The 14,401-nt window shown below is 50.8% G+C and overlaps 4 protein-coding genes across 4 annotated transcripts; 2 read left to right on the forward strand and 2 right to left on the reverse strand.

Moving 5' to 3' along the window:
• Positions 1-885: 885 nt before the first annotated feature.
• tfa2 (transcription factor TFIIE beta subunit, TFIIEB, Tfa2) lies at positions 886-1,554 on the reverse strand (the record flags this gene model as incomplete). The annotated part of the gene is made up of 1 exon (XM_064872134.1): positions 886-1,554. One exon carries the CDS (start codon positions 1,552-1,554, stop codon positions 886-888), a length of 669 nt encoding a protein of 222 aa, XP_064732514.1.
• A 657-nt stretch (positions 1,555-2,211) lies between these two features.
• Positions 2,212-8,103, forward strand: MLP1 (the record flags this gene model as incomplete). Its single annotated transcript, XM_064872135.1, has 1 exon — positions 2,212-8,103. The coding sequence occupies one exon, from the start codon at positions 2,212-2,214 to the stop codon at positions 8,101-8,103; it is 5,892 nt and encodes a 1,963-aa protein (XP_064732515.1).
• Positions 8,104-9,498: 1,395 nt separating this feature from the next.
• On the reverse strand, positions 9,499-11,676 carry PMZ80_003708 (uncharacterized protein; the record flags this gene model as incomplete). The annotated part of the gene is made up of 5 exons (XM_064872136.1): positions 9,499-10,543; positions 10,590-10,673; positions 10,724-10,849; positions 10,897-11,126; positions 11,173-11,676. The coding sequence occupies 5 exons, from the start codon at positions 11,674-11,676 to the stop codon at positions 9,499-9,501; spliced, it is 1,989 nt and encodes a 662-aa protein (XP_064732516.1).
• Positions 11,677-13,497: 1,821 nt separating this feature from the next.
• On the forward strand, positions 13,498-14,069 carry PMZ80_003709 (uncharacterized protein; the record flags this gene model as incomplete). Its single annotated transcript, XM_064872137.1, has 3 exons — positions 13,498-13,626; positions 13,677-13,940; positions 14,013-14,069. The coding sequence occupies 3 exons, from the start codon at positions 13,498-13,500 to the stop codon at positions 14,067-14,069; spliced, it is 450 nt and encodes a 149-aa protein (XP_064732517.1).
• Positions 14,070-14,401: the final 332 nt, after the last annotated feature.

Genomic DNA, 14,401 nt, shown 5'->3' on the forward strand with positions numbered 1-14,401 from the left:
AGAGAACCTAGCACCTCTATACCACGAGGACGACGAAGTTTCGGTTGTTGCACCTACCATACCTCATCGAACAATGAGCGCATCGACCTTTCGATCATTGCCTCCCTCATATGCGGTCGCCGTTCGTGCTTCACCTGGACCTACATCGCAGGTCGAGGACGAAAGTGACATCGCGAGTCACGGTGTGCATCGCTCTGGCTCAACTACAAGCCGGACTGGCGGACTGAGAACTTTGACGTTAGTCGCCGCGCAGCAGAGCAGCGATGCAGTCCACGAAGACACTGAAGGGAGAGGCAGATCGCGGACTCGTTCACCAGAGGAGCATTCGCATACCAACGTTTTGTCACCCAATCTTCAAAGACCCGCGGGAAGACCAAGAGCATCAAGCAGATTTCATGAAGAGGATCTCGACATATGAGAGCTTCCTGCATGGGTGATGCTCGATTGGACTTTGCCACAGAATCAGCAAGCCACTTGCAACCGCACTATCGCGCCGTGCATGGCGCATAGGAGATGGCCCTCCTGAAGATCAATGTGAAGCCGACTGACGAGCTCCTCGCTGATATATGTGCTTGATATAAATCAAAGCTCATACCTGGAGATGGCTCCCAACATACCCGCCGAGTCCTCTCTGCGGCGAAGAAGTTCTTTCGATGGGAGATTCAACTTCGCTGCTCACCGAAGCTTCGAATCCATGCTCTGCACCCTAGGCGAATACTTATCCGCTCGGTGAGGGTTCTTCGGGAAGCATGATTGCGACAATCTTGGAGAGGTGGAGCACGGTAGATTCTGCAATCCGGATGAGCCTGTCCTCGATGGCCAGGAGTTCGATATAAGGGTTGGAATAGCTGATGATATGTGGATAGGACACTGTGAACATAGACCTTATTTTCCTTTCTGTCTCAGCGCTGAGTAGTCCTTGAAAAGACCAGTCATATGCTTGTTGGTCTGTTTTGTTGATTGGCGTGACTTCCTCACCTTTGCCTTCGCTATTGCTACACCCTTATTATCAGCGATCTGACCAGCTGTCATTCGGCCAGACTGTTTGAGGTATCGAACAACGTCGTCTTTGGAGGACAATGGTATACTCGTCCACAGATCGATGAACTCTTTGTCGAGGGGTACGTGTAGAGAAGCGTCATCGGCCCAGATTACCCTCGGGGCACTATCTTTCTTGTGCCTGATGACGATCAATCTGTGCTGCTGCTCCATCTTGTCAATGACTGCCTCGCAATCCCCCCAGCCTTTCTTGAGATCGAGGACGTTGATGAACGTGGTATCGGTCTGATTCTGGAAGTAGGTCATGAGTTGATCTGAAGATCGAATGTCGTAGGGCGGCTTGTAGCAGTATGTGCGATCTTTCTTGTTGACCGTGACCTCACGAGACTTCTCCATCATCTTCTTGAAAGTGTCGACTATCTTATCATTTTGCTCCAGCTTGCCGAAGGAATAGTTGATAACATCGTCGATGGGGAGTGCGGCAGGGAAGCCTTCTCGTAGACGAGTGACAGCGAACGTAGTCTTGGTCTGGGCCGCGGAAAGATAGGCTGCCATGTTTGCCGTCATGTTCGCCTGATCCTGGTGAGGAGGGAAATGGTCGTGACCGACAGATGCGAGCGATGCAACGAAGAGAGACTTTGTAAGCAGAGGTTTGAAGTGTCACGGGTCTGGTCAAAGATTGATTGAGGATGTCGGGGCAGGACTGAATTAGGCGGTGACAGTGCTTGGGCTGACCGCAGTGATATTCCAATGTTCACGGTTCGAAGGGATGTTTGATTCCAGCTGCCTATTGACGCCGCCGATTGGGAGGAACAATGCACTTCCTTAATGCCTTGGAGCCTGGCGTGATGGACTAGTGATGCCTGCAGACATCATCTTAGCGCGATCTGGCTCGCGCCTGCCGTTACGCAGTTGGCCGCACGCGGTTCTTGCGGTTGTCATTGCATCTTCAAGGTGAAGTTGATCGCACCTGCCCTCAACTGGCGATTCCCATTGCACCTGGACCTGCACTTTACCACTGACTACACTTTTTCTTCATCCAGTCGCTCCTTCTAACTTTCCTACTTTGAAGTCAACATAAGACGGGCGCGCAGTTAACGGCCACCACTTTTCTCATCTCATACCGAGGGTTTCAAAGATAATTCATGGTTCTTTCGATGATCTGAGTACTTCTGTATTCAAGGGAGTGGAAGACTCATCGACCTCGCCGTAATGGCGGCCGACATCGATGTGCGCACCGTCGCGACGTTCACCTCGCTTACAGAGGCGACGGTGAACACAATCCTGGACTCTCCTACAGCAGACTTAGTTAAGACCCTGCTCCAAGGCATAGAGAAGAAGGCCAAGGAGTTCGAACAGTTCAAATCTCAGAAGGTCAAGCTGGAAGTCGAGCTCGAAACAGTTGTCAGAACGAACGAGTCAAAGTCCAAGGTCCTTCAAAACTCCCGTGATCGAGCTTTGGCCGATGTCAGCAAGTTGCGTGAAGATCTTCAGACTGCAGAAAGCACCAGAGCTCAGGCACAATCTGAACTCGATCGGGTTCAACAGTCAATCGAGTCTGAAGCTTCAGAGACTGCCTCGCTGAGAAGCAAAATCAATTCTCTTGAGTCGTCACATCGCGATACTCTCTCACTTCTGGACTCAAAGTCGAAAGAGGTCGATCGACTGGCACAGGATCTTTCGAATGAGCACACCAAGCTCGTAGAGCTGCGACGACAGGTTTCCGCCCTAGAACAATCGAAGCAAGAGGCCACTACCTCTGCCAATAGCGCCAGATTTAGACAGGCTAGCCTGGAGCAAGAGGTGGAATTGCAGAAGAAGAGCATCGACTGGTATGAGAGCGAGCGCAAGATCAAGGCCGAAGAACACCAAAATTTCCGGAAAGAGAAGAACGCCAGACTCAGCGAACTTCAACGTTCCCTCGAACAGCGAATCGAAGATGTCGACTCTCTTCGCAGATCGGAGAACTCCTTACGATCACAGCTGGAGGATCAGATTGGCAGAAACGAGACTTTACAGACCCAGATACAGAAGCTCAACGAGGAGAAGATCACCGATGCCGATCACCATCGTAAGGAAGTGGATGGTCTGACCCGCTTGGTCGAGCTACAGAAGGCCACCGCCGATACTGCCAAAGCTAGAGTTGAGGAGCTCAATCAGTCTTTGGTCGAAGCAAAGGATGACGCGTCCGAGGAGATCGGCAAGATGCGGGCAGAGATTCAACAGGAACACAATGATCGACAAGCTGCTGAACAACGTGTCGCTGAATTGGAAGCCAGAGTCTCAGATCTCGAGGCAGACCTGCAACAAGCCCAGACACAGCCTGCCACACCTCGCAACGAAGCCAATGGCAGGATGCCGTCCACACCCGCACGGCCGGGGACACCTCTCGGATCCTTCACCCCTCGATCCACTCACAAGCTCAAGAACGGTCTGAGTACAACACAAATGTATTCCGAATACACGAAGATTGAGAAAGAGCTTGCCAATGAGCGCAGAAACAATGAGCAGCTTCAGACGTATGTCGACGAAATGCTTGCAGACCTCGAAGCCACCAAGCCTGAGATAGAGGAGCTACGTAATGATCAGTCTCGTCTGCAAAGCGAGGTAATCGAGATGTCTCAGACAGCTGACCTAGCTAACCAGCAACGTGATGCGGCTGTGAAAGAAGCCAAGATCGCACATGGTCAGAACGATAGGCTTAAGAAGGAATTTGAAGCCGCTCAGCAAATGTGTAGAGACCTTGGCTCACAAGTACGGCGTCTCTTACTTGAGCAGCAGGCAGGCTCGCTCAGTGACCTTGAGTACCAGCGACTTGCAAATGATCTTGAGGAGATCAATCAACGTGACATGGGTCATCTATCCGATGCACAGCAGCATGTCAACCAATATCTGCTTGGCTTCCGTAACATAGCTGAGCTGCAAGCCACCAATGAGAGACAGCTTGGCACAATCAGAAATCTGTTGGAGACGGTGGAAAGCGAAGCCACTCAGAACACCCAGAAGAAGTTTGAGCAGCTCGAGAAGGATCTCGAGGTTGCTAATGCCAAAATTGGCGATTACCAGAACGAGATCAACCATATGGTGACTCAGTCCAAGTCCTTCGTCAAGGAGAGGGACATGTTCCGAAATATGCTGACTCGACGCGGTCAAATTGATCCAAACGACTTCTCACGGTCAATGCCCCTGCCAGCAGGTGGGCTCTCAACATCTATGGGTGGCGACCGAATGTCTCCAGCGGCTGAAAACGATCTTGCTAAATTGCTCAGAGACGTGCAAACCCGTTTCGAGGAATATCGTCGCGAGGCGTCTACAGATACCGCCACGCTCAAGAGCCAAATCACAGATCTTTCACAACGAAATTCTCAGCTGCAAGCGGAAGCGAGCAGGAGTCTGGGTCAGTTGACCGCAGCCAACCAGCGCTACGACATGCTCCTAGCTAATTACAATACCCTCAAGAGCGATAATACTGAGTTGCAGAAGCGATTCAATGCTGCTATGGAATCTGCTACCAAGCTAGAAGTGAGAACTCAGCAGGCGGCTGAAGAACTTGTTGAAGCGAAGGGCATGTTAGATGGTCTACGCCGAGAATCGGCCAACCTCAAAGCCGAGAAGGATCTTTGGAAATCTGTAGAGAAACGACTGATTGACGACAATGAGTCGCTTCGCAATGAGAGGTCGCGCCTTGATCAGCTCAATGCCAATTTGCAAAATCTGCTCAATGAGAAAGAGCACTCAGAAACGGAGAGTCGAAGACGGCTCCAGACACAGGTCAACACCCTCGAAGCCGAGCTCCAAAATGCTAAGCGAAGATTAGATGAGGAAGTGGAGAACAAGAACCAAACCACTTTACGTCGAAATTATGAGCATGAGCAGAATCAGAAGCGTATAGATGACTTGGTCACGAGTCTCAGCGCAGCTCGAGAAGAATTGGCATCAACCAAAACCTCTAAAGACCATCTTCAGGCTCGAGTCGATGAATTGAGCGTTGAGCTACGTTCAGCTGAAGAACGTGTTCAGGTGTTGGCGAGACCATCAACGGCTCCTGACTCTCAAACCAACGGCGCTGACGACAACACAGTCTCACGAGAACAGGAGCTAGCTGTAGAGGTTTCCGAATTGAAGAGAGATCTCGATCTCAAGACCGCTGAACTGGCAAAGGCTGAGGAACATATTGAAGAGTACAAGGGCATAGCTCAGGAAGCGGAGGAGCGTCTCCAGCAATTCATGGAGACGAATGAAGAAGACAAGGCGGACCTGCAGGCCAGCGTCAACGACAAAGAGCAGAGAGTGAAAGATCTCGAGCAGCGAATTGAGGATATATCAGCGGAACTCAGCACAAGCAATTCTGAATTGTCTAAGCTTCGCGATGAGCAAGCTGAATCTGGAAGACGGCTTGATGATCAGAAGAGTAGTCTCCAAGCTGAGATCGATCGATTGAAAGCATCTGAAGAGAAGGCTTTAGAGCAGACGAGCTTGTACCTTGAGGCGTCGAAAGAACAGCAAAAGATCGCTGAAGAGAGGCAGCAAAACTACGAGACGGAATTGCTCAAACATACCGAAGCGGTGAGGACTTTGCAGGCAGTCCGCGCTGAAACCAACCAAATTCGACTTGAGCTTGTTGAGGCTAAGACCCAGGCCGAAAACGCCAAGGCAGATCTAGAGGAGAAGGAGACGAGTTGGGCGGATATTGAAGCTCGATACAAGCAAGAGACGTTGGATCTCAAGGCTCGTCATGAGGAATCTGAGAAGCACAACAAGAGCCTTCATGAGTCCCTCGAGACAGTCAATTCACAACTTTCTGCATTGCGAAGTGCGAAAACCACGACTGGTGATACTGATGGAAATGACTCGACGCTGGGCGGCTCGCACGACTTTGACTCTTTCCAAGAGACCATCAAGTACCTCCGACAAGAGAAGGATATTGTTGAGGCACGACACTATATGGCGAACCTTGAGCTCGAGCGCTTGAGACGTCAGCTCGAATCTGCCCAAAACCAGCTTGACGAAGCCCGAGTCAAGATCAATCAACAACAACGTGCGACAATTGACAACGATAAGAGTGCAATGGGCAACAACAAGCTCATAGAGACGATCAATGAACTGAACTTGTACAAGGAAAGTGCAGTGACGCTGCGTGCAGAAAAGAACAAGGCTGAGCACTCTCTGAAGGAGGCGTCTGAACGGATCGAGCAGCTTCAAGGCGAGATCATCCCTATGAAGGGTCGCATTGACGAGCTGAACGATCTACTCAAGCACAGAACGGATGAGATAAGCTTGTTGCAAAAAGACCGAGACAGCTGGCAACAGCGTACGCAAAACATTCTATCGAAATACGATCGAGTCGACCCGGCAGAGTTGGAAGACCTCAAGAACCGTGTCGCCGAACTCGAAACAGAACGTGACCAGGCTGTGGAAGGTCGATCCGCTTTGCAAGTTCAGGTCGACGGGATCCCGGAAACCGTTGAAGCTGCTAAGGCCGAACAGAAGCAAAAGCTGACAGAGCAGTTCAAGACAAGAGATCGCAATATGCGAAATGAGAGAACTCAGTTGCAGGCTGAGCTTAGCTCTGTAAAGGAACAACTCGAAGCTGCAACGAACCTTGCGAACGAACGTGCTGCCGTAGTGCCGGAAACGCAGGCTATGGAGGCAGGCGAGACTTCTGAGTCGTCGCCGCAAGACTCAAGCCAACGAGTGCAAGATCTTGAGGCTCGGATTCATGAACTTGAAGCTGCAGTTGCAGAAAAGGATGCACAGATTGCTGCTAGAGAGCAAGAAGCAAAGTCTCACGACGAGCAGCTCAAGGGAATGCTCAACAAGCGCCTGGCTGAGGTGAAGAAGGAGGCCGAGACCGCTAAGCAGGCCGCTCTCGACGAACTACGTTCCACGCTCGCTGCACAGCACCAGGAGGAGCTGGAAACGCTGAGATCTCAATCTGTTCCAGTATCGGCTGAGGTACAGAAAGTTGCAGATGTTTCTGCTACAGACAGCTCCGAGCAGGCTACGGTGGAAGTTCCAGCAACGTTCGAGCAATTGGTCAAGAGTCTCAATGTGGAACAGGCCGGACGGCTCATTGCAGAGAACGAGAAAGTGGCTAACATAGTCAAAAAGAACATCAAGACTCACGTCGAGAGACAGACCCAAAAGTTGAAAGATCAACTGGCCAACGCCCAGCCATCTGCGTCGTCAGAAGAGATTGCTCAGCAGGTTCAAGAAGCCGAGCAGAGGTTCGCTACCGAGAAGGAGGCTATCCTGCGTCAGAAAGATGAGGAGCTTAACACAGAGCGTGAGAAGCTAATCAAACAGCAGCGGGAGGCCTTCGAAGCAGAGAAACAAGCTCTGCTCCAAGAACAGCAACAGAAGCTTAATGAAGAGGTCTCGAAGGCGAAAGCTTCTACAGAGAAACTGCTTGCTGGAAAGCTGGACTTAGTGAAGAAGCAATCGGCTAACAGTCTTGCAAAGGTTAACGTCGTCAAGAAAGCCGCGGAAGACACTCCAGAGAAGCCAGTAAAGGAAGTTTGGGAGGTTGCAAAATCTGCCAAGCCGCCCACAGAAGCGCCAAAACCCGCTCCAGCGCCTGTACCAGCGGCAGCGATTGCACCGGCTGCTACCGTGACTCCAGAGGTGCACACCCCTGAAGCCAAGATTGAAGCAGTGGCAGAGACGAATGGGGCTTCTTCGCCTGCACCCGCAGCTGATTCGCAAGAAACCGAGACCGCAACTGAACCTTCACAACAAGAACAGCCAGCAGCCCCATCAGCTGCACCACCAGCTGCTCCACAGCAACAACAGGCTCGTAGCTCGGGAATTCCAGCACCAGCATCCCAGCTTCCACGAGGCAACTTCTCAAATCGAGGTGCCCGTGGTAACGCAAGAGGCACAGGCATTCCCCGACCTGGCAGTGCTATGGGACAGCACGGAGGTAACCACAATCCACGTGGTCGAGGTCGAGGTGGGCATAACCCAGGTAGTCCCGGTCGAGGTGGCGGTAATCTGAACCCGGCCGCCCAGCAGTTCACACCTCAAGGAAAGCGACCGAGAGAAGAGGGTGATGACGCGGGTAGCATGGGCAAGAGAATCAGAGGTGGTGGCGCTGGCTCATAGAGAGAGGACAGACTTCAATCAGGCCTTGATGATTCTTAGGAAGAAGATAGAGGTGCCGATGCTACCGTGACTGAGGACGTTCATCCAAGCCGAGCTGCTAGATTGCGACAATCGCCCAGCAAGCCACCCAAGGGAACGCCAACAGGGCCAAAGGCGCAGTCCAATGCAGAGACTTAGGAGGAACCAAGGTTTCCGTTTCATCGATTCTCGGACTTGAAGCTATCAGACACGAGGAATGGTATCAGGTACTGGACTCATCTGCATACGGGCGTTCGGAAGCAAGAACATGGCTGTTGTGCAGGCGACAGTGTACATAGCGGACGGTGCGCGTCTATGACGGGATCACGGATATCAATGCCAAAAACGGCAGGAGGAAAGCCAGAGCTGAGAAAGCAGCGATGAGCTGACATTATGTATTCTAATTTTAGCGTTTCCAAGGGACCTAGCATCGCGAAAGGATAAGAGCATGGAGGTGTATGAATGAATATGGAGTATGTGCTGAATAGCAAGGAGAAGGTGCTTAAGCTCGAAGAACGAGCGATCAATCAATGTTGTGCTTGTGTTGTTTGAACCAAGGCTCTTTCTAATGATCCGTGCTGTCGATCTTGTCTACTTGTCTGGATTGCTATTACACAGTAAGACGAAGTGGTGAGCTGGGCCTTGCTTGACGCCAAATTGACGAACTACTCGCGGCTGTCATTGGGGAAAGATCAATATGTACTCGAGGAATTCATGTTCGTACGATGCTGACTTATTGTTTAGTAAGTTCAGCATGTCAACTGCACCCCTTACGCTTCAGCTTCAGCTTCAGCCTCTGATCTAGCTCCAGCATCAGCATTAGCTTGTGAGGCGATCGAGGCCACTTCACATTGAGCAAGAGGCATATACCAGAATGAACCCCAGTTGCCCGTCGTAACGGTAGCGTACAGACAGGCCGACAGGATCTCGTCATTCTCGATCGTGCTGAAGCCCTTTCCCGATATCACCTGCGCCCATGATCTTGAGTGTGACAAGAGACGTCTGAGCCATCATCTCCACTATACCATTGGTAGAGTATGCGGCGCAGAGGAATTGTTTGAAAAAGCCTATCACGAACAATCTTGTGCTAGAATGCTAGGCCATGTTATGCTATGCTACCTGATTGCTCACGCTATGTATGCTCTCTCAAGCCGCGAACATGCTGGCAATGAGTTATCTGGAAGTGTTGACCGTAACCCAGAAAGCGCATATCTATCTGACATTTCTTCAAGCACATTCTTCCATTTCCTCATTATCCATCCATATCCATCATCTCATTCGTATCCACAATTTCAAGTATTAGTGTATGTTCTTCTGGTTTTCTCTCTTGTATCGTCTGCGATAATACTGTCTCCTCTCGACCCTGCATCAATCGCGTCAACCACGTTTCGCGAGGAATCGGCCCTTCACATCCTGCAAGAACGATTTCTTCTCGATGCCGACATTTGCATAGCCGGCATTAACGAATTTCGGCCAGGTGTTAGTCAGCACCATGTACTTTATGCTCTCTTCTGCTCGGTCGAATACACCTGGACCGAAGCCGCGCGGTACAGGTATGTAATCTGGCAATTGCTCGGTTGCGGTGTTGGTCATCTCGTAGGTTTGAAGGATTGTCTCGCGCTTGTTAGCGTTGTATTCTGTGCTCTGAAGGATGAAGTCTGTGCTGTGGTCTGTGCCATTGGTGTGTGCGGTCTTTTGGGAGTGGATTGAGGTGCCGCTGTTGCCGTTGCCACTTTCTATGTCGTTGTGAGAGGAGGAGTTGTTGGAGTTGCTGCTGGGCCAGATGCGGAGATTGAAGCTGGGTATGTCGAAGGGTGTAGCGCTGTTGTTGTCCGAGTCGTCGAACTTGTGGCTGTGGAGCATTAGGGTTGCGCCGCCGAAGACTGCTTCCAGTTCCTTGAGGTGGGCGTGAGAAAGGTTGATCGGGTAGTCGGAGTACTTAGGGGAGACGTAAGAGCCGTAGATGTCAACTGCGCGCTTGAACTGTTGGCGCTGAAGGCCTTTGTTGTTGATTTCGTGGACGGAGGGACGGCGGAGGAAGCCAGTGTGGGAGGGTGAGGATGGTGACCAGTTGCGTTTCCAATCGAGGACTTTGGTAAGGAAGGAGATATTCTCGCCAGAGAAGTCTTTGGTAGCAGCGAATATTAGAAGCGGCTGTGGGTTGGTGCGGATCGCGGACTCCAGAGCGGTCATGGTGTACATCTCTCCTCTTCTGCTACTAGCTGTGCTATTTGTTGTCGGTTTTTGGGACACCTTTGACATTGATTGCATCGTGTCTGCACCAATCGAGCTGCCATTGTTCTTGCACTCCCATTCGGCGATGACTTCGAGAGTGTCAGATTGGAGCCGATTATTGTTGAGGACTTGATAGCAAGGAACGAATATCAAGAAAGCTTCGATGAGAAATATGGACGGCGCGAACCTGGTGGGAGTCAGTAAGAGTTGTGAAGGGAGGAACATAGACTGACCATAGCGGAGGTATGAAGTAGCGGTCTATGATATACATGTTTGGGATGTAGAGAGCGAAGAGCCACATAGGCGTAGCGAACAAGCTGTTCCCGTGTTAGTCATCTATACCTGACCTACCTGCTCTGATACATACCCAACGAAACAGCAGTAGACGGTTTGATTGCGCCAACCGTGGACATCGTGAATGTCGCGTACCTGCCATAGTAGATACGGAGCATAGCACCATGACCAGAAGAATTGCCAGATGATGGAGGGGATCCTGTAAGGCGTAAGCGTGGCGGCGTAGACCAGGGCAAGCATCCTTACCATTCCCAACCTCGTCGACAAGCAAGTTTGACTGCTGCGCCACATGTGCTCGTGTCATCAACCGCTGGATAGTCGTCGGTCCCTGGGTAGTGGTAGTGTGTGTGGTATTTCTGTTTCAGGGCGTCGCATTCAGGGTCACCATTTTTGAAATGATCCCAATCAGTCCCTACAAAGCCAAAGCCAGGATGGAACTTCCGCGAGGCAAGGAAGATGAGCATAGCCACGGCGACCTAGCGCATTGTGAGCTACACACCTATCTTCAGGAAGTTGGCTTACCTGAACAGTCATCGCATATGCGATGAACGTCATTGTTCTTCTGACACGATTCTCGACCTGAGAATATTTCAAGATTCTGCGCCAACCGCCAACATTCTTCATGCCCGCATCCTTCTTCTGTCCCAAATCTGCAGTATCACTGGTATACTTTCGCTGTACCTCTGCAATATGTAATAGTTGGGTATTGCAAGCCTGGAAGAGCGCCATGCCAAGAGGTAGATATAGGCTCATGATCCAGAATTCGGTGGCGCAAGGGAAGTAGACATGAAGGACATATGCTATCATACAGAGGACCCAGTAGACGTGGAGGGTCGCAACGGCGCTGACTGCAAGAGGTACGTTTCGTATTCGTAGGAATGGTAGGTCGCGCTTGGAGACGAGGAAGGTGACGCCCATGAGCAGGATGATAGTCCAGAGAATGGCGATAGAAATGTAAATCCATCCGAGGGTGTCATCGTTGAATCCAGCTCTTGGATCCATGCTATAGCCATTGGCGAAAACCATCTTGCCGGCTATTCGTGGGTGGTGTATGTACTATGTACAAGTTGGTGTGTATAATGATGCAGGTAAGCGATGTAGCCAGAACAAAATTATCAGCTGGCCTGCAGCATGAGTGAGGAAGATCGTTGTGCAAAAGTCGGAATGACAGGTTTGGCGAGCTCAGCTATAGTGAAAGTGAGTGAAGATGTTCGACAACTGAGGGAATTGCCACGAGGGATATGCATACGAACCCTCTTCACGTGCAAAGTCGATTTGGGAGGACGCCCCATACTTGAGATTGGAAGAAATGGATTCATCAACTGCCAGAGGTGTAGCCTGTGCTCATGCTCATCTTCACGAACGACGGGCTTCTTTTTTGCTGTCAGTGTATGCGGCACAACATACCATAGTATGAAGTGTCAAGTCAGCAAACGCGTGGGTTTCCAGCCGTTGATGAAGGTGGGTAGCACGACCCGTGTTTCAGAGATACGACAGGCAAGCACGTTCCATGGCTTCTCGAACCCTTCCCACAATTGCTGTCGTTGAGATTGGAGCGGCTTCCTCACGTGGAACCCCTGTCACAGCTTCTACCTCATACGTCGTACAAACTCCCTGGCCATTCTCCGGCCTTCGGCTATCTTGACGGGGACCTGCATACATCTGTGATATTTCCCGTTCGCCATCTCCTTCATTTCAACCCTCATCTCTTACACTAAGTTCAAGAGCAGCTGTTAATCGTCGGAACATGATAGGCAACCAGAGTGGGGGACTGCCGTAGTGCATTGAAGCCCATTTCGAATTTTCTACGTCCTTGAATCCCATCTCCTTCGAAGCGGCAAGAGCTCCATCTGTCAAAGTGATTTGGTTGTACAACGAAGCTCACAAAATTTCCGCATGAGGGTAGGTGGTGCTGCAACATGGCGAAGGCGGCGTGGTCACGGCTGGCAGTGGCATGTACGGAACTCAGCATGCAAACCGCATATGGACCACAGGTTCAAGGTGAGACACAGGCTTACGATCGACCATCGGTAGTTATGGGAGTGTACGTCAGCAAGCACAGAAGCAAGCGTTGTTGTAGGGCAACGTAGTTGGCGTGAGAGTAATGTCCTACTTTACGCAAGTTAGCGAATGTCTTCACAAGTCAGAAGCAAGATGCTGATTGATGTGGTTCCTCGGAGATCTTGGTGATTGGGGTACGATCATGTCAAAGATCATATACTATCTAGTGCAAAGTTTTCGTCACCGGAACAAAAGGAAGGAAAGAGTTGTTGACTTACCATAACAGCGCTACACATGATTGTGGGTGTATGTTTGCGAGCCGCGGACTTTCGTGACTAGGAACTGCTTCTCTGTTAGCATTGCTTCTCGGTGCGTTTCCATGTTGAAGTGTGTGTGAGTCGCAATCAGAATATGTAAGAATGAATTATCAAGTTTCAAGACCTGTTTGAGACCCAGGCGAGAGCCTCCAGTGACTTGAATCAATCGCAAATTATGTTCATCAGGTGTGAGGTGGGAAGGGGTGAGGAGGGTGCTTACATCGCGAACATGCCGTGGTCGTGACGAATTCGCAAGATTCTCAGCAGCGTTTCGACCAGAACATGTAGATAGAATCAGCGAAGACAAAGGTTGTGGTGAGCTCGAAGGAAAAACGCGAGCTTGAAACTCTAGAGTCGCGCCAAGAATAAGTGCCTGGTGAATTTAGATTATCAGGCCAACATGGCTTGGCGCACACCAGTGACCCAATTCTCTTCGCCGCAACTCCAACTCGCGGATTTGCGTCGACGACTTCTTGCAATTCCTGTGGTTAGCTGCCAGATCAACGACACAACCAGTGATACCCTCGAAATGACGTCCAACGCAGATATCAAGCCCGCTGGCTGGAAGCTGGTCGAGGTTGGCAGAATCGTCTACATCCGAAGCGGTCCACACGAGGGCAGACTCGGCGCCATCGTCGAGATAATAGATCCCGGCAGAGTACGTTGGATAGGCGCAGGCAAACAATAGCATGGACTCACATTGCGCAGGTTCTCATTGACGGACCAACCAAGGACGAAGCACGACGATGCCCCAGAACCCCAATTGCTCTCAGCGCCGTCTCTCTCACAGCTTTCGTTATTCCCAAACTACCCAAGGCCGCCGGAACTGGAGCACTCGCTAAGTTCTGGGAGAAGGAGGAGATCGACAAGAAGTGGGCTGAGTCGTCGTGGGCAAAGAAGAGAGATCAGCAGGAGAGGAGGAGAAACCTGTCAGACTTTGAGCGATTCAAGGTCATGCGATACAAGAAGCAGGTCAGTGCAGGCTAGACAAATGCAGCCCTGGCGATCAAATGGGAGACAGCAATGCTAACATGAACGATGCAGGCCAACTTCGAGACGCAAAAGGCATTCGCAAAGATCCGAGCATCTGCCAAGGCATAAACGTTTATTCGATGTTCAGCGAGATATGGTGTGGTGAGGACGGCATGTCGTGCACAGAAAAAGCGATACCCAAGCTTAGCAGGATGTACGATGCTAGCAGTATCAGAGCTCAGTTATAGAGACGATGCTGCTCTGAAAGAACAGAGAACTCCGATATCTTCAGGCACTTCCAAATGCCCTGAACGACAACTTCGGCTTGTGCATAAGTGGTGGGCGCATTGATTTGTGGTACGATATCTAAACCACTGGCACGAAATACCATTACTTTTCCACGTATCGATTCCGCGTCCTCTGGCACATGCGGTGTCCCAGTAGGAGGGGCTCTCCTTTGT

The sequence above is a fragment of the Knufia obscura genome (assembly GCF_036327395.1).
Source record: "Knufia obscura strain CCFEE 5817 isolate CBS 148926 chromosome Unknown scaffold_3, whole genome shotgun sequence".
Taxonomy (NCBI): domain Eukaryota; kingdom Fungi; phylum Ascomycota; class Eurotiomycetes; order Chaetothyriales; family Trichomeriaceae; genus Knufia; species Knufia obscura.